Source organism: Scyliorhinus canicula, chromosome 11 (genome assembly GCF_902713615.1).
Source record: "Scyliorhinus canicula chromosome 11, sScyCan1.1, whole genome shotgun sequence".
In the NCBI taxonomy this organism is placed as follows: domain Eukaryota; kingdom Metazoa; phylum Chordata; class Chondrichthyes; order Carcharhiniformes; family Scyliorhinidae; genus Scyliorhinus; species Scyliorhinus canicula.
The window spans coordinates 108829423-108848255 of NC_052156.1; the positions used below are offsets into that span (position 1 = coordinate 108829423).

Sequence of the window (18833 nt, forward strand, 5' to 3'; positions counted from 1 at the left end):
ATTGCTTTTGCCTAGAAGCCAGCGACTAGTCAAAATGAGTGTGTGCATGCTGGCTTTTCAATCAAAACCTCTCTTGTTCCTCACACAATTCATGAGGTTCAATCTGATCATTATTGCCAGTGGAAAATCTGAGTTGATATTATCAGGTGATGAATATTTTCCTACATTATGACAGCATTCGCCCATCGAGAAGTACTTAATTGGCTATAATGTGAATGAGGAGTGCTGGAAAAACTCGGCAGGTCTGGCAGCATCTATAGAAACAGAAACAAAGTTAACATTTCGAGTCCAACATGATTCTTCTTTGAAACTGCTGAAGAAGAATGATACTGGACACATAACATTAAGGGCGGAATTTACCGGCCAAGCACATCGCCTGGGGTTTCCAGTCCCCCCCCCATTGCCGGATTCTCTGGCCCCGTCCATTCGCAAGCTTTTCCAGTCCCGTCCATGACTGAATTTTCCAGTCCCGCCCATCACCGAGATTTTCCCACCCTGTCCGCCAACTGAAATTTCTGGCCCCACCTATTGCAGGGATTTTATGGCCTCGCCCATCGCAGAGATTATCCGGCCCTGCCCATCGTCTGGATTTTCCGGCACCGCCCATTGTCGGGTTTTCCGGTGTTGCTGAAAGTCATACAATGCAGAAGGAGGCCATTCGGCCCATCATTTCTCCACCGACCCATGGAAAGAGCACACTACCTAGACCCATACCTCCACCCTATCCCCATAACCCAGGAACCCCACCCAACCTTTTGGGTACGAAGGGGCAATTTAGCAAGGCCAATCCTCCTAACCTGCACATCTTTGGACTGTGGGAGGAAACCGGAGCACCCGGAGGGAACCCATGCACACATGGGCAGAACGTACAAACTCCAGACACACAGTCACCCAAGGCTGGAATTGAACCCGGATCCCTGATGCTGTGAGGCAGCAGTGCTAACCACTGTGAAACTGTGTGGGACTAGAGAACAGTACCACCCACATTGCGATGTAGAGAGTCACATGACAGTGGACTGAGTACATTGGTAGTTTGGAGTCAGCATGAGGACAGAACGTAGAAAGGGCTCTACCTTGCAGATATTTCTTTTTTGTGTCACCAATAAATGGTTTACGGAGTTCTTGTGGCGCAATAGGTAATGTCCTTGCTCCTGAGCCAAAAGCTCTGGGTGTGAGTGCCATTCCAGGGCATGATGGCCAAGATAGATGTATTCATAACACAGCCAAACAGGTTGAGTCAAAATCCTTCCAACAAGCCAATGGTTGGGGGTATGAGCAGGAGAGACTCCCATTTGACATGGAGTAGAACTCCAAAAGTAGGTAAAAGTCTGCCTTAGAGCACCACTAGGTGTTGGAAGAGAATTGGAATTAGAATAGACACAGGCAGAATTCTCAATTTGGGCGAAGAGTTGAATTGCACCAGATTTACGATCCCCTTACAGTCGTAAAATGGGATGCAATTCAGTGTTCAATGTCATGCAAATTATTGCATGGTGTGGAATATGAGGGATTCCAAGTGAATCCCGTTTTCAGGCCGCCATCTTGAGCAGGAGACCCGATAGCGATGTCCATGGCCAGCCACCCCCCACACTGCAAATCTGCACCGACCTCCCCACCCCAGCGCCGCCAACACACAGCAGCCCCCGACCCCCGGATTGCCTGGAGCCCCCCCTTCACCCAAGTACAGGGGAGGCCCAAGCCCTGCCCAGGGACCCCTGTAATAGGGGCACTCCTGAAATAGGGGTCCACGGGGGCTTCTCCTATTACAAGTGTCGCTGTGGGGGTCCCCCTTTTACAGGGATCCCTGGAGGGTCTCCCTATCGCAGCAGTCACTGGGGGTGGGCCCCCTATTACAGGGGCCCCTGTGGGGGGTTCCCCTATTACAGGGGTCTCGGGCAGTCCCCTATTGCAGGAGCCCCTGTGGGGAGTCCCTCTACTACAGGGGTCCTAATGGGTGGGGTGGGGGGTGGGGGGGGGGGTGCTTCTAGAGGTGGCGTGGGCAGGCAGTGCATTGTTTGTGGGGGTGGACCTCAGATGGTCTCTACCAGTAGGGCCCTGGCACGGTGGACCTCGCGGTGGGCCAAGGGGGCAACCACAAGATCCACCACTTCAGGTTCATGATTGCTGAGACCCCAAATGATCCACGTTCACGTGATTCCCGGCTACAGGGACCTGAATAGCTCGCAAAATAGCTGCAACTGGGTCATTAAGATTAATTTGCATTTATTTACATCTCCCCGCTGATCTCATTCACACCGTCAACAGGGGTGGGTGTGGGGGGGGGGGGGGGGGGGTCGAAGCATCGAGCCCGGTTCTCTATCCTTTCAGGAACACATTCCGGGCATCTCGGGACGGAGGTCCCGCCTTTTATGTTCAACCACACAAACTTCTAGACCTCTTAGTGAGACATCAAACAACCTTGCAACATTTCTCTCTCCACAGATGCTGTGGAGGGGGTAAGAAGACGAATGAAGCCACATCCTATCTGAAGCAGATGAGGATGAGAGCCTCCCTGGCCCTCCGGGTGTGCTGGACCATTGCCGCCGCCTCCCGTCCTCCAGCTTCCACTGGTCCTGCGGGGCCTCCCCTGGGCTAGCTCTCCAGCCACTCCTGGATCAACACCTCCTCGTCCTCCTCCTCTTCCCCCTCCACATCCGGCACATCACCCCGTTGCTGTGCCAGATTGTGGACGACACAGCAGACCACCACAAAGTAGGCGATCCTCTGGGGGGGGGGGTGTTCTGCAGTGCACCACCAGAGCGGTCGAGGCGTCGGAGCAGCATCTTGAGGAGTCTGGTGCACCACCTCAATGACAGACCAGGTGGCCGCATGGGCCTCGTTGTATCAGGTCTCCGCATCAGCCTCCATACTGGCATCATTAGCCAGGTCCTCAGGGGCTATCCCTTATCCTCCAAGAGTCAGCCAGCCATCCTGTTGGGCCCTTGAAGATGTTGGGGATGTCCGAATGCTTCAGGAAGTAGCTGTCGTGCACACTCCGTGGGAAGCCTGCAAACATGTGTATGATCTTCATGTGGAGGTCACACACATGGTGGATATTCAGGGAGTGGAACTCCTTCCTGTTGATGTAGGGCACTCCCTGACGCCCCAGTGCGTGCAAGGTGACATGCGTGCCATCTATTACCCCCTGGACCTGGGACATCCCGTTGATCGCAGAGAATCCTGCTGCCTGAGCATCTTGTTGGGTCTGGTCCAGGGCAAAAGTTATATAGTTAGCTGCCCGGGTAAACAGGGCAAATGCAACTTTACTGATGCCCTTGTGGGCTGTAGCTTGTGAAATGCCGCACAAGCCCCCGCTCGAGCCCTGGAATGATCCTGAGGCGTAGACGATCGGGAATACCACCGCGAGCAGGTATCCTCCACGTGGTGCCAAGACCACGAGGACATGGCAAAGGTGCCGCACCATGCCCTTGTTGAGGTGGAGACTCCTGCGGCACACGCTGGCCATCATCTGTTCGAAAGACCAGTGATGCCTGTACACTTTGGGCTGTTGCCGGCCTCCCCCTCTGGATCCCTCCCTGGCCTGATGGGCAGCCAGGTCCTCAGGGCGCGGGGCAGGGCCCTGCACATGGGCTGCCATCTCGAGCCTCTGTGGATGCTGCTGCTGCTGCGGCGACTGGCCATCTGCGGTGTGTTCCAGGCCAGGATCCTCCAGTCCCCCATGGCTCCCCACCCCCCCCAACACCCTCCCCCTCCCCCCACCCCCCTCACATCCTCTGCCATCCCTCAGGGTGCCATCCAACCAGCCCTGCCCACGCAACCTGGCTGCAGAGGGCCCCTGGCAACTGGGCCCAGACCCTGTACCCCAGACACCGCTCCTAATGTTACCTGGACCGAGCAGTGGTCCCATCCCCGGTGCACACTCCCACCCTCTGGTTACAGAAATGTCCCCAGTGCTGGGGCCCACCACCTGGGTGTTCGGATGATGGCTGCTTCCATGGTGTTGCTTCCTGCAGTGTTCAGGCACAGTGTCCAAGCCACAACGTCTGGTTGGAGTGCCAGGCAATAATTCCCACATGCTACATGGCACGTCTACCCATGAGAATTCACTTGGGAGCTGTGAAATGCTGACTTAACTATGATTGCTAATTCCCTATTAGTCGCCTTCAGCTGCGCGGCCAGTGGCCTCCACGATCAGTGGAGGATGGCCGGTGGAACGGACGAGAAGGAGATGGGGTGGCCCCTGTTATGGGTACACATGATCCAGAGAGTGGCATGGAGGACCCGCAGGCACTGGGGCAACCACCACCCCCACAGGACAGGAGTGGCCCCCGCCTCCACCCCCACCGATGGTGGGCCACACCACCCCCGACCGAGGCCACCCCAGGGGGCACTCCCATCAACGCCCCCCACCCCCCCGAGCACTGGTGCAGCATCCCCAGTGTTCCCGGCTCACTGCCCGGGAGCACAGATGGCTGCTCACCACCTCAGATCCCCACAGCAGCCATTCCACTAGGTTTATGTTTTTAAAAAGGTCTACTAATCGGTATCCAGCTGACCCCTTGCCGGGAAGGTGGATAGATCACGGGAGGCCGTTAGACAGTAGTGATTATTGGTTTCTCGCCACCGCATGGCACGATTCGGTTCTCACCAACGGGGATGGGTCAGTCAGATAGCGAATCGAATGGCGGCCGGCGTGTTTCTCGAATCAGGCCTGTCCCGCGATCTAACGACTGTGTTGCACTCTTGCTCAAGCGCGATGTAGCATGTGGGAATTATTGCCTGGCACTCCAACCAGACGTTGTGGCTTGGACAGCTGTCAAATTGCGCCCTAATTGTGGGTTGGTCACAATCTGGATCATGCTGACCCACCAGATGGGAATCTCATCGATTTTCCCGCTGGGGACAACATTGAGATATTTTTTGGGAGAAGTCCGCCGATAGTCGGAACTTGTGAGCTCCCTCAAAATCTATTAATTTTTGTTGCTTTTTTTGAAATCTTTTTATTCTCCTAATTTTCAACATTTTCATCAATAAAAAAACAAAGATAAAACAAACAAAAACAAATAAAATAACAATCCCCCACCCACAAACCGCCCCCCCCCCCCCCCCCCCGCCCCTCCCTCCCCCCCCGCCCCCACCCCGCTGCAGGTCTACAGACCAAGACATCCACCCGTACATTTCAGGTAAAAAAAAACACAAATTAACAATCAATCCATAAACAGTGTAACTAAAGACAACAATCCCCGACCCCAACCCTCTCCCAATGTTCAATGACAACCAATTCTCGGAAGTTCATAATAAACAGCCCTCATGAATTGTGAAACCCTTCCTCCATCCCCTTCAGCTGCGACTTAGCACGGTAGCACAGTGGGTAGCACTAATGCTTCACAGCTCCAGGGTCCCAGGTTCGATCCCTGGCTTAGGTCACTGTCTGTGGAGTCTGCACATTCTCCCTGTGTCTGTGTGGGTTTCCTCGGGTGCTCCGGTTTCCACCCACAGTCCCGAAAGACGTGCTGTTAGGTAATTTGGATGTTTTGAATTCTCCCCCAGTGTACCCGAACAGACGCCAGAATGTGGCGACTAGGGGATTTTCACAGTAACTTCATTGCAGTGTTAATATAAGCCTACTGTGACATTAATAAAGATTATTATGTGCATGTCTGTGCATGCGTACTGTGTGCCAGTTTGTGTGAATATGTCTGTGTGCGCATCTGTGTCTATGCATGTGCACACGTGCGCATGTCTGTGTGAGTATATGTGCGTGTGTGAGTGTGTGCGTGTGATGTCCACCATCTTAGTGAAAAGTATTCATGTGGCGAACAGGGACCACAATTCCGAAAGCTTTCGGATACTCATGGAAAAGAAGTGCTGTCCTCGGGTTAAGGTGCTAAATTGAGGGAAGGCTAACTACAACCAGATTAGGCAGGATTTGGAGGCTATTGTTTGAGAGAGGATGTTTGAGGGTAAATCCACATTTGGCATGTGGGAGTCTTTTAAGGAGCAGTTGATGGGAGTACAGGACAGGCAGGTGCCTGTAAAAAGGAAGGGCAGGAAAGGCAGGATTCAGGAACCATGGATGACCAGGGAAATTGGGAATATTGTCAAAAAGAAAAAAGATGCATATATGAGGTACAGACAACTAAAAACAGATAAAGCACTTGAGGAATACAAGAAAAGTAGAAAAGAGCTCAAGCAAGGAGTTAGGAGGGCAAAACGGGGTCACAAAATGTCCTTGGCAGACAGGATTAAGGAGAATCACAAGGCATTTTATACATATATTAGGAACAAGAGTTGGCCCACTCAAGGACAAAGGAGGGGAATTATGTATAGAACCAAAGGGAGCAGGTGAGGTCCTTAATGAGTATTTTGCATCAGTATTCACAAAGGAGAGGGACATGCTGATTGGTGGTGTCTTAGAGGGATGTGTAAGCGCTTTAGAACAGGTCGTTATTATGAGGGAGGAAGTGTTAGGTGTGTTAAAAAGCATTAAGGTAAACAAACCCCCAGGGCCAGATGGCATCGATCCCAGATTACTGAGGGAGACAAGAGATGTAATCGCTGGGCCTCTGACAGAAATATTTGTGTCCTCATTGGTCACAGGTGAGATCCCAGAGGATTGGAGGATAGCCAATGTTGTACCATTATTTAAGAAGAGCTGCAAGGATAATCCGAGTAATTATAGGCCAGTGAGCTTGACGTCAGTGATAGTGAAATTGTTGCAAAAGGTTCTCAGAGATAGGATCTTTGCACATTTGGAAGTGAATGGTCTTATTAGTGACAGACAGCATGATTTTGTGTGAGGGAGGTCATGTCTCAGTAATTTGATTGAATTTTTTGAGGAGGTGACAAAAATAATTGACGAGGGAAAGGCTGTGGATTGACTTTCATAAAGCATTTGAAAAGGTCCCTCATGGCAGGCTGGTGCAAAAGATTAGATCACATGGGGTTAAGGGTGAACTATACAAGGCATTGGTGAGACCGAACCTGGAGCATTGTGCACAATTTTGGTCTCCTTATTTGAGGAAAGATCTAGTGGCATTGGAGTATGGTCAGAGGAGGTTCAATAGATTGACTTCAGAGATGAGGGGGTCTATCTTATGAAGAAAAATCGAGCAATTTAGGCCTATACTCTCTCGAGTTTAGAAGAATAAGGGGAAATCAAATTGAGGTATATAAGATGATAAAATGTATGGGTTAAGTAGACGTGGAGCGGCTGCTTCCTCTTGTGGGGAATTCTAGAACGAGAGGTCATAGCCTGTAGCAAATTTGAAACAGGTGAGGAGGAACCACTTCTCCCAAAGGGACGTGAATCGGTGGAATTTGCTACCCTAGAGTGCAGTGGATGCTGGGACAGTGAGTAAATTTAAGGAGGAGGTAGACAGATTGTTAGTTAGTAATGAGTTGAAGGGTTATGGAGAATGGAAAGTGGAGTTGAGGACATGATGAAATCAGCCATGATCATATTGAACGGTGAAGCAGGCTCGAGAGACTAAATTGCCTACTCCAGCTCCTAGTTCTTATGTTCTAAGAAATAACTATTCTGTCTAATTTCACCTTCCGCTCTTGGTCTGTCGTCCTGTAGGTAACAGCACCTCAAGAACAAATCTGGTGTTCTTGATTAATAAGGGGATTTCTTGATTAATAAGGCGATCAGGCATTATGGGGAGAAGGCAGGAGATTGGGGATGAGGAACATTTCAGCCATGATCGAATGGCAGAACAGACCTGATGGGCCGACTGGCCTAATTCAGCTCCTATATCTGGTGCTCTAATCTTTTCTGTCCATATTTTTATAACCATAAACCCTATTTATTGACAAGAAGCTGCCAAGAGATCCTGAAACCGACCCGTGAAGGTTTCTTGCACCATGATCTCGGCTGCCAATCTTTTCACCCAGTCACCATCCTATCACCAAAAGAAAAACCTCCTGCTCTATAATGCTCAGATTACTATCACATTGGTTTTAATCCATTGCATGTACCTCATTTTAAATGCTCACAGCACCATTCTAAATCTCATGTCCATTTGTGCAGACTTTCTAAGACAGCCTGATGCAAAGGTTGGAGTTTTCAAAGAATATTCAACTGGAATAGAACCTGGAAGCTCAGGCAAGCACAGTCCATGTCCCAATAGCATCCATAATGGAAAATTGGCTCTTATTCTGGGAAGTCCAGATCCATGTTTCCCTGAGTCACAGCGGCAGGTCTCTCCAGAATAAATATTTTTCTTTTTGGGACATTACTTACATTTTGCAAAGAAATTATTTTTAGGAACCTTTGTTCACCACACTTCTTCTTTCACATAACTTGGTTTTCTACTTGACCATTTCACTGCTGTAAAGGAGGCAAAGTGATCACTCACTTCCCCCTTCCCCCATCTCCACAAAAAAAACCTGCCCCCCTCACCCCCCCCCCCCCCCCCCCCATTCTTTGCTGACAGAGCCAGATTATACAGTGTGCAGCACACGACAAAAAGAGGCACTCTGGGGGTATTTATTGGTCCAGGCAGTGGAACGTCATCTTGAGCAGGCCAATCTTCCTCTCAATGAGGCATGACTAAAAGATGCATGACTTCTCTTGTACCTCTTCTCCACTATTGCCATTGTATGTCGGAGCGGAGTCATGAGCCACTTTTTGAGGGATTAGCCTTTGACCCCAGAAACCAACCATCCAACCAAGCTGGAGTGATGAGTTGTCTTGGCACCTGGGAGTGTATCATGGGAGCTCCCAGGTTAGCTAGTGCAGACCTGAAAAATATGTGTCCTGTGACCAGAAACAATCTGGAAACCATTTCTGTACACAAAGGCACCGTCCCCCCACCATCCTCCCAAATATCTTCAATATATTTGGGCCCTCCGGCAGCCCAATGTTTCTAAGGTTCTGCCTCTTGGAGCGATTCTCCAAATCATCCACCTTGGCACGCAGTGTTTTATTATCACTGGCCAACATTGGCATCTCAGCCTCCAGAGAGACAATCTGATAACACTGCTTCGAGAGAGCCGCCTCCACACCCTGTAACACTGCGCCATGCGCCTTTGCCATGTCCTCTGTCTTTGCCAGCGCTGACTGAATTGGAGCTACGGCTATAGAATTGTGGAGGTCTGCGGAGACAGCCTGCCACTGTTTCTTAAATTCCAATGCCAGGATGACTGTAAGCATCTCGATCGCCAATGAAGTGACCTGAGTCGCGGCAGCAGCCTCCGCCGTTTATTCATCAGATGAGCCTCGAGATTTTTCCGCATCAGTCAACAACGCTGGCTTCTTTGACCTGGACCTTCTGGGCATTTCTCTTGTATGGGAACCTTAACCCACTGAATTATAAAATTTTATCCCAAACAACACCCCCCCCCCCACCCCCCCCCAAAAAAAACTGGGCAGAAAGGACCAAAAATAAAATACCCAGGCGGAGCCACCTCGTGTGCAACTATTCCCTACATACCACCACGAGAAGTCAATTGCCCTTTTCATGTCTGCAAAAAATTATTCTTTTCTATTATTACTCTAGCAAACAATGATGTTTCATCACTGGAGACTGTGTCTTCCACTGTGCTGACTGATCTGGGGTTGAGTTTAGCGTAACAATGCTGAGAAGAATCTCAGAATCTGGATTCTGCATCTGGAAGAAAACTTGCCAAACACTGGACACTGCCATAATTTGTGCCTTTGACTATATATTTTCCACAGAAATAACTTGTCGCGGTATTTAAACTGTTAGTGTGCGAGGAGCATGCAGGAACTTTCCCACTTTTTTGGGACGTTTCCCGCCTTTTTGGAGTGTTTTCCGCCAAGAAGATGCCGCCATTACTGAGAAGCATTTCAGAATCTTGTGCTGTTAGCTTGAGCCTGACAAACGTTCACTGTTTGTTCCAAAGACAGCTCCGATTCCTTCAGCAACCACTCCCTCAGCTTATTTTCATTCACATCAAACACAATATGGCCCTGAATCATCGAAGATTCCACTGCAGAAAAATTACAGGTTTTAGCTTTTAACTTTAAATCAGTGATGAAATGATCAAATGATCTACGGACTCTTCTGTAAAGGTGATCTAAACACACAGCGCTCATTAATTTCATTCTTTCCGGGGGTGCAATGTGCACAAATCTTCAAAATTACTTTGTTAAAGATTTTAGTCCGTTCATCGTTTGCAAATGTATATGTATTAAACACAACAAATGCTTCGGACCCCGCGGCTGTTAGGAGCATCACTACTTTACACTAATCTGATTAATCTCCTAAATTTACTGCAGTAAGAACCTGATTAAATTGCTGTTTAAACACATGCCAGTTGCTGTCCATATTACCATGAAATCTGAGACTCATTGGTGGCTTCAACAACTCCATGCTGTTAATTCTTGCAGTCTGCAAAATCTTCAAATCTCTGTGGACCTCATGGCAAGCTGATAGTTTTTTCTCAGTGTTTAATACATTCAAGTCCTGGTACCATGCAATGTTCTTGTAGGATGGCCTGGTTAATATTATAAGAACACTTGTAGCTAAAGCTATAAACGATTTATGAACATTAACTGTGGTTCAACTATATACAAAACAACAGATAAATAACAGTATGAACAGGCACAAGCAACCTCTCTCCCAGATCCCTCGTCAGTCTGAGGTCACTTGAATCTAACATTCACTTATATACTAATGAGACTCCTAGTGGTCAGTTGGTGAATTACATTCAAACATGATATCACATGGCCGATGCAGTATAATGTTGATAAATGTGACGTTATCCTCTTCAGTAGCAAAAATAGGAAGGCAGATTATTATTTGAATGGGTGTAAATTGTATTGTATTGTATTTGTTTATTGTCACGTGTACCGAGGTACAGTGAAGTATTTTTCTGTGAGCAGCTCAAACAGATCATTAAGTACATGAAAAGAAAATAAAATAAAAAGGAAACACACAATAGGGCAACACAAGGTACACAATGTAAATACATAGACACCGACATCGGGTGAAGCATACAGGGATGTGTCGGATCATCTGGAGTGCAGCCAGGTCGGGTCGAGTCGGGTCAAAAGGTCTCCACGAGCTTTGGAGGATCTCCAAACCTGCAAGGGAAGATAAAAGAGAAAGCTTGGTAATAATGTTAGTCTTAGAATTAAATTTTAAAAGACTAGCCCAATTCTAAGATATATAAAAAGAGGATCTGTTCGGGAGAGCTTGCAGAGAGTTGCCATGCTCCGGCGCCATCTTGTATCCATTGAGAGGTGGATACTCAGTGGGACCTTGGTGTCCTCGTATGTCAGTCGCTGAAAGTAAGCGTGCAGGTACGGCAGGCAGTAAAGAAGGCAATTGGCATGTTGGCCTTCATAGCAAAAAGATTTGCGTATAGGAATAGAAATGTTTTACTGCAATTAAATAGGGCATAGGTGAGGCCACATCTGGAATATTGTGTCCAGTTTTGGTGTCCTTATCTGAAGGAGGATGTTGTTGCTATGGAGGGAGTGCAGCAAAGGTTTGCCAGGCTGATTCCTGGGATGGCGGGACTGTCATAGGAGGAGAAGGTAAATTGGTCAGGGTTATATTCATTGGAGTTGAGAAAAGTGAGAGGGAATCTCATAGAAACGTACAAAATTCTAACAGGATTAGACAGGATAGATTTGGAAAGAATGTTCCCGATGGTGGGAAGCCCAGAACTAGGGGTCATAGTTTGAGGATAAGGGGTAAACCTATGGAATTCATTACCACAGAAAGTTGTTGAGGCCAAAACATTGTGTAATTTCAAAAGGAATTAGATGTAGCTCTTGGGGCTAAAGGGATTAAGGGATATGGGGAGAAGGTGGGATCAAGGTATTGAACTTGATGAACAGCCATGATCATAATGAATGGTGGAGCAGACTCGCAGTACCAAATGGCCTCCTCCTGTTTCTATTTTCTATGTTTTCCTATAGGCTTAGTTACCCATTTATTTATCAGTGGTCGCGCTTCAAACTCATGTGCACACCTGCCGACCTTAATATGACACAACAGTGCAATGCCGTCGGGATTTACGCCCTGTCGTGTTAATCACCCTGGGGTAACACGGACTGCAACTTGATGCAGGTGTACTGGAAAGTAGACTCCAAACGTTGATGTTCGTTCAACACGTTTTATTGAACCTGCTAAGCAGTGCACACAGTTCGCTGTGGGTTTGACACTGGACTAATCTAAGCCTGCTTACTATAACTAACTAGACCAGACTAGCTCTGAGCCATGTGTAGAAGGTGCTAACTGATATATACACCCTGACTGTCACTACAGTTGTCACTCATGGAAAGAGGCAGAGTGCTGATGCCGCGTGTGTTTTATAGTGGGAAATTGGTTTTGTTCTGTCCTGTGTGTTGATTGGCTGTACTGAGTGTCTGTCACTGCCTGTCTGTATCTCATTATGTGCATGAGTGCAGATTATGACACGCCCAACATTTTCTCGCGTGATTTCACATGAGTTCGTGTCAGCCGCATGCCCGATCCTGCAGCGTACATTTCTGGCCCATCTGCATTGCTATTCTGGAACCAGCAGAATTCCGATATCAGGGTCATTGTCCTGTTGGAGGCAGGTCTCACTCGACTTTCACACCAACTTTGGAGTTGAAACCAGCAGTGTGTTCTGCTGCAGTAGCCGCTTACTCCTGTACATCCAATTCAATAAGTCAGACCAGCCACTCTGAAATCTCAGCAGTGCCAGTGGAAGAGTTGGGCACAGCTGAGGCAAGCCAGAGACACAGAGGTAATTTAAATTTGAAAACTTAGGCGGCTGAGAGCTATAAGCCCCACCAATCATAGAATCCCTACAGTGCAGAAGGAGGCTATTCGGCCCATCGAGTGTGCATCGACCTCTGAAAGAGCACCCTACCATTGCCCAATCCCCATAATCCCACCTAACCTTTGGACACTAAGGGGCAATTGAACATGGCCAGAGGAAACCCACGCAGACACAGGGAGAATGTGCAAACTTCACACATAGTCACCCAAGGCAGGAATTGAATCTGGGACTCTGGCACTGTGAGGCAGCAGTGTTAAGCACTGTGCCACCGTGCCGCCCAATCAGGAGGTAGGCCTCTCCGGATACATCTTCGAATCCATGAGAGGCCCCACTCCATGCAGCTGGCAGCCTCTCACAGGACTGATGAGTGGGGGCAGCTCTGCCACTGGTAAAATGAAATGAAATGAAATGAAAATCACTTATTGTCACGAGTAGGCTTCAATTAAGTTACTGTGAAAAGCCCCTAGTCGCCACATTCCGGCGCCTGTCCGGGGAGGCTGGTACGGGAATCGAACCGTGCTGCTGGCCTGCTTGGCCTGCTTTAAAATGCAAGTGATGAAGGAAAATGACCTGCCCTTGGGCTTATAACTATTCAAATTGACTGACCAACTCCAGCAGTGGGCACTGTTGTCCCTCTACTGAGAAAGCTCATCAACAGGGTGGCTATGTCTTGGAGTCATGCTGGCTACCATTGTAACAACACCACCCACCCAGCCGACCAGCATATAACCTAGGGGCCTCTAAAATACCAGCATTACGATTGTCCTTATTTCTCTCATTCGCACGGCTTGTGTCAGTCATGGCTCAGTGATTCCTCTCTGTGGAGGAAGGTCGTGGGTTCAAACCCCACTCCGGAGACTTCACCACAATATCTAAGCTGACAATCCAGCGTGATACTGCAAGATGACCACACTGCCTGAGCTGCTGTCTTTCATTAAATCAGGGCCCTCTCAAATGGACATTAAAGATGCCGTGACATTATTCAGAAACAGCTTATATTTATCCAACCCTTTTAAAGAAACAACCCAGGAGGCGTCACCGGAGCACCATAAAGCAAAGATGTGCTGTGTTCGGCCAGACTACCGAAAGCTTAGTCAAAGAGGTGGGTTTTCAGGAACATTTCACAGGAGGACAGTGAGTTAGCGAGGCAGAGAGGTGAAGGGAGGGAATTCCACAGCTTTCCAGGGAACTGAAAGGACGGCCACCAATGGTGGAGCAGTTTAGAATTGGGAATGCGCAAACGCCCAGATTTAGAGGAGCACAGATATATCTGGTGGGGCTGGAGGAGACTCCAGAGATAGAGGCGAGCAAAGCCATGGAGGCAATTGAAAACAGGGACGAGAATTTTAAAATCACGACATTGCTTGAACAGGAACCACTGCAGGTTAGGGTTAGCGAGCACAGAGGGTGGGATAGGGGAACAGAGACTTGTCGTGAGTTGAAACACCAGCAGCAGAGATTTGGATACCCTCAAGTTGGCGAAGAGTAAAGTGTGGGAGACCAGCCAGTTGGATTAGTCCAACCTAGAGGTAACAAAGGCATGGATGAGAGTTATAGCAAAAGATAAGCTGAGACAGGGGCAAAGTTGAGTGATGTTAAGGAGGTGGAAATAGGCGGTCTCAGTAATGGCAGAATGTAATAATAATAATAATAATAATGTCAGAATGTGAGATCAGACGTTCATTCAAAGAAGAACAGAGGAATTCTCCTTGGTGTTCTGGTCGATATTTATTGCTTTACCAACAACACTAAAAACAGAGTACGACTTTGCAGTTGATGGGATCACACAGTGTCCAAATTCCAACATTACAGACAACGCTTCAAAAGTATTTCATTGACTTCAAAGCAGCTTGGGACATGCTGAGGTGATGAAAGTTGTTCCTTGACTGCAATTCTTCATCTTTATGTACAAACACTTTCTGTTAAAGGATTGGTCAGCATATATCAAGTGGGATCAAAAGGATTTGTATGGTGCAATATCTTAATGTCATGTGGTATTTACTGAATCAAGTTGATTAGGCACTGGGTCACTGTTAACATCCACGAAGAGCTTCTAAGCGACGTAACCAGAAGGTTCTTCATGGAGTAATCCTTCCAACACCCCATAAAACTAAATGGATATATTTTGGGGGCATGAGCCTTTCATTGATCTCAATTTAAGGCTCTGAGATTGGATTAAATCTTCAGATTGGTGTTCACAAACTGGTGTGGGGGGGAAAATAGGGTACATTGTCAGCACAGGATGGGATTAGGGTGAACAGACCCTGTTAAGGTAACTGGTTGCATTTTTAAAGAATTTATTTGAGGGATATGGGCATCGCTAGTGTTTCATCTTCTGGAAATTAAATCCCGTTGGGTGCAGTCAGCTACATCTGATGAAAGACTTCTACTTTGAGGTAATTGATTGAAAGTGAAGTACTTCAGGGCGCCTTGAGGATGTGACAAGGCACCACATAACTGCCTGCGTCCTTTCTTTTTGCTCCTTTTCGGTTGTTGGAGGCAAGATCAGCTCGCCAGCACTGCATCTGGTTCAGAATCTGACGGCAGCATACAGCACCCTGTGTCTTGGGATGTGCATGTACTTCACGTAGTTATTCATATCTCACAGGATGCAGATTGGGAGATAGAATAAAATAGAATCACTACAGTGCACAAGGAAGCCATTCGGCCCACCGTGTCTGCACCGACCCTCTGAAAGGGCACCCTACCTAGGCCCAATCCCACACCCTGTCACCATAACTCCACCTAGGGACAATTTAGCTTGGGCAATCCACCTAACCTGCACATCCTTGAATTGTGGGAGGAAACCCACGCAGATATGGGAAGAATGTGCAACTTCCACACAGACAGGCGCCCGAGGGTAGAATCAAATTTAATTTCCTGGCGCTATGATGCAGCAGTGCTAACCACTGTGCCATTGAGCTGGCCCAGATGAAGGTGGTACCCTTGGCTGAGTCACAGTGCCCAACACGAGGACCAGGAAGTGGTGGTGAAAGAGGCAGAGCAGGAACACGATACCCAGATAGGCACTCGTTTTATATCAGTGATGGCCCTGCATTTTGGAAAGATCCAGCTAGGTAATGATGTCAGGCCGCTCCTTCACCAGAATCGGAGAATCCAGCCCCATATATTCTATGTTTTCATGTATGGAGCTATCTGCCTGGACTGGACACAGAACAAAAATGTTCACTGTACCTCGGTACATGTGACAATAGATCTAAATCTAAATCTAACTCTTACTGCTTCCACATACTTCCAGCTATTCAACTGTGGCATGCACATCCCCAACAGGGCGGGCAGCAGGTGTGACCGTGGACATCTTGCTTTTCAACCCATTCCCTTCCCACATTCCAAACACCCACTTCTGAAATTCCTGCTTTCAGATACCCAGGAACAACCCCTGGACAGCGACTGCAGCCTCACGGTCAAGGTCAAAGAGTTGTACCGGAACTCTGCTGAAGATGCGGCATCACTTGACATGACCGAGACTGCAGCTCCCGTATCCAGTTCCATTACGAGAGGATGACCGTTTACTTGAACGGTGATCCAAATGGGGGCAACTTTGGTGCTACAATGCAGTTCAGCTGCTTTCATGCTGCACGCATTCATCATTGGGCTGTTCCAAAAGAACTAGGTTGACTCCTGTCTGGGGTGGGACGGTGGGTTTATTGGCCGTCCTGTGGTTTTTGCTCCCTGTGACTTCTCCTGCCGCATGCCCCACATCGACTGGGGTCAGTCTCTACGGATTTGGGGAATGTATCTTTCCTAGACAATCCGCTCCAAGATCCGTGGCCCTGGCTTTGTCAGTGTTTGCCCCAAGGCGGTGGTGCTGGGTTCCTATTCTGGGGGGGCTGAACGCCAGGAGGGGGGACATCCCACACCCTCCCAGCTGCTCCGATACTGGCACTGCGCAAACATTAGAGGGTAACACACAGTTGGGATCCGCCATTGGTGAGTCATCCAGGCACAGGTGAGATGCAGGCAGGCCAGATTCATGTGCCATTTTCCAGGAGGGTGAGGTCACAGACGTGGACGCGTTCAGTCACAGAGGACTCAGATGAGAATTTTGAAGGGGCGGTACATGGGAAAATGCTGATGACCATGCGTGTCAGTATGATTGGTGTATTGGTAGGCCTGCTGGATATTCTAGGAATACTGTCGAGGAGCACGGAGGAATTCAACTCCAATTTGGCACAGGGCTTTTTGAAGAGCATGCAAGCCACCATTTCCCATGTGGAAGTAGGGACCAGCTCCCTAACTGCACTTGAAGACCCACATTTCATGTTGTGCCTGGTGATTAATGTCTCAGTTGCCAGTGACAGCAAAGGCAGAAGTCACTCAGTGACTGAGTGCTGCAATGGAATCTCAGACTGAGATCATGAGATCCATAGTTGCTGCCATGAAAGCTCAACTTGAAACCATTCAGACCCAGCTTGAAACCATTCAGACCCAGCTTGAAGCCATTCAGACCCAGTTTGAAGCCATGCAGACCCAGTTTGAAGCCATGCAGACCCAGTTTGAAGCCATGCAGACCCAGCTTGAAACCATTCAGACCCAGCTTGAAGCCATTCAGACCCAGCTTGAAGCCATTCAGACCCAGCTTGAAGCCATGCAGACCCAGTTTGAAGCCATGCAGACCCAGCTTGAAGCCATGCAGACCCAGCTTGAAGCCATTCAGACCCAGCTTGAAGCCATGCAGACCCAGCTTGAAGCCATGCAGACCCAGCTTGAAGCCATGCAGACCCAGCGTGAAGTCATGTAGACCCAGCTTGAAGCCATGCAGACCCAGCTTGAAACCATTGAGACCCAGCTTGAAGCCATGCAGACCCAGTTTGAAGCCATGCAGACCCAGTTTGAAGCCATGCAGACCCAGCTTGAAGCCATGCAGGCCCAGTTTGAAGCCATGCAGACCCAGCTTGAAGCCGTGCAGACCCAGCTTGAAGCCACGCAGACCCAGTTTGAAGCCACGCAGACCCAGCTTGAAGCCATGCAGACCCAGTTTGAAGCCATGCAGACCCAGCTTGAAGCCATGCAGACCCAGTTTGAAGCCATGCAGACCCAGCTTGAAGCCATGCAGACCCAGCTTGAAGCCATGCAGACCCAGCTTGAAGCCATGCAGACCCAGCTTGAAGCCATGCAGACCCAGCTTGAAGCCATGCAGACCCAGCTTGAAGCCATGCAGACCCAGCTTGAAGCCATGCAGACCCAGCTTGAAGCCATGCAGACCCAGCTTGAAGCCATGCAGACCCAGCTTGAAGCCGTGCAGACCCAGCCTGAAGCCATGCAGACCCAGCTTGAAACCATTGAGACCCAGCTTGAAGCCATTCAGACCCAGCTTGAAGCCATGCAGACCCAGCTTGAAGCCATTCAGACCCAGCTTGAAGCCATTCAGACCCAGCTTGAAGCCATTCAGACCCAGTTTGAAGCCATGCAGACCCAGCTTGAAGCTGTGCAGACCCAGTTTGAAGCCATGCAGACCCAGCTTGAAGCCATGCAGACCCAGCGTGAAGCCATGCAGACCCAGTTTGAAGCCATGCAGACCCAGCTTGAAGCCATGTAAGCTCAACATGATGCCATGCAGACTCAGATTGAAGCCATGCAGATCCAGCTTAAAACCATACAAGCTCAATTTGATGCCATGCAGGTCCAACCTGGTGTGATGCAAGCCTAGCTTGGTACCATGCAGGGTGTCCTGCAAACCCAGCTTGGTAACATGCAAGCACAGCCTGTTGTCATTGTGTTCTGGGATCTTGTCTTGCAATGATTCTACAGAACTGCTGGTGACGTAACCAGAATGATGATATATCAATGTACACGTGGTAAGGTAATGATCAGAATGCTATACAGACCATGTAATAATAAAGTTATATTGGACTCCCTGGAACTTGGGGTGGCGTATGACGCAGTGGTTAGCACTGGGACTGCGGCGCTGAGGACCTGGGTTCGAATCCTGGCCCTGGGTTACTGTCCGTGTGGAGTTTGCACATTCTCCCCATGTCTGCGTGGGTTTCACCCCCACAACCCAAAGATGTGTGGTTAGGTGGATTGGCCACGCTAAATTTCCCCTTAATTGGAAAAAAAAATAATTGGGTACTCTAAAATTTAAAAAAAGACTCCTGGAACTA

General features: G+C 48.7%; 1 protein-coding gene across 1 annotated transcript; it reads left to right on the forward strand.

Annotated features, from left to right (window-relative positions):
* The first annotated feature begins 17485 nt into the window (after positions 1–17485).
* On the forward strand, positions 17486–18268 carry LOC119973784 (BICD family-like cargo adapter 2). The gene has a single exon (XM_038812208.1). It carries the CDS (start codon positions 17486–17488, stop codon positions 18266–18268), a length of 783 nt encoding a protein of 260 aa, XP_038668136.1.
* The last annotated feature ends 565 nt before the right edge of the window (positions 18269–18833 follow it).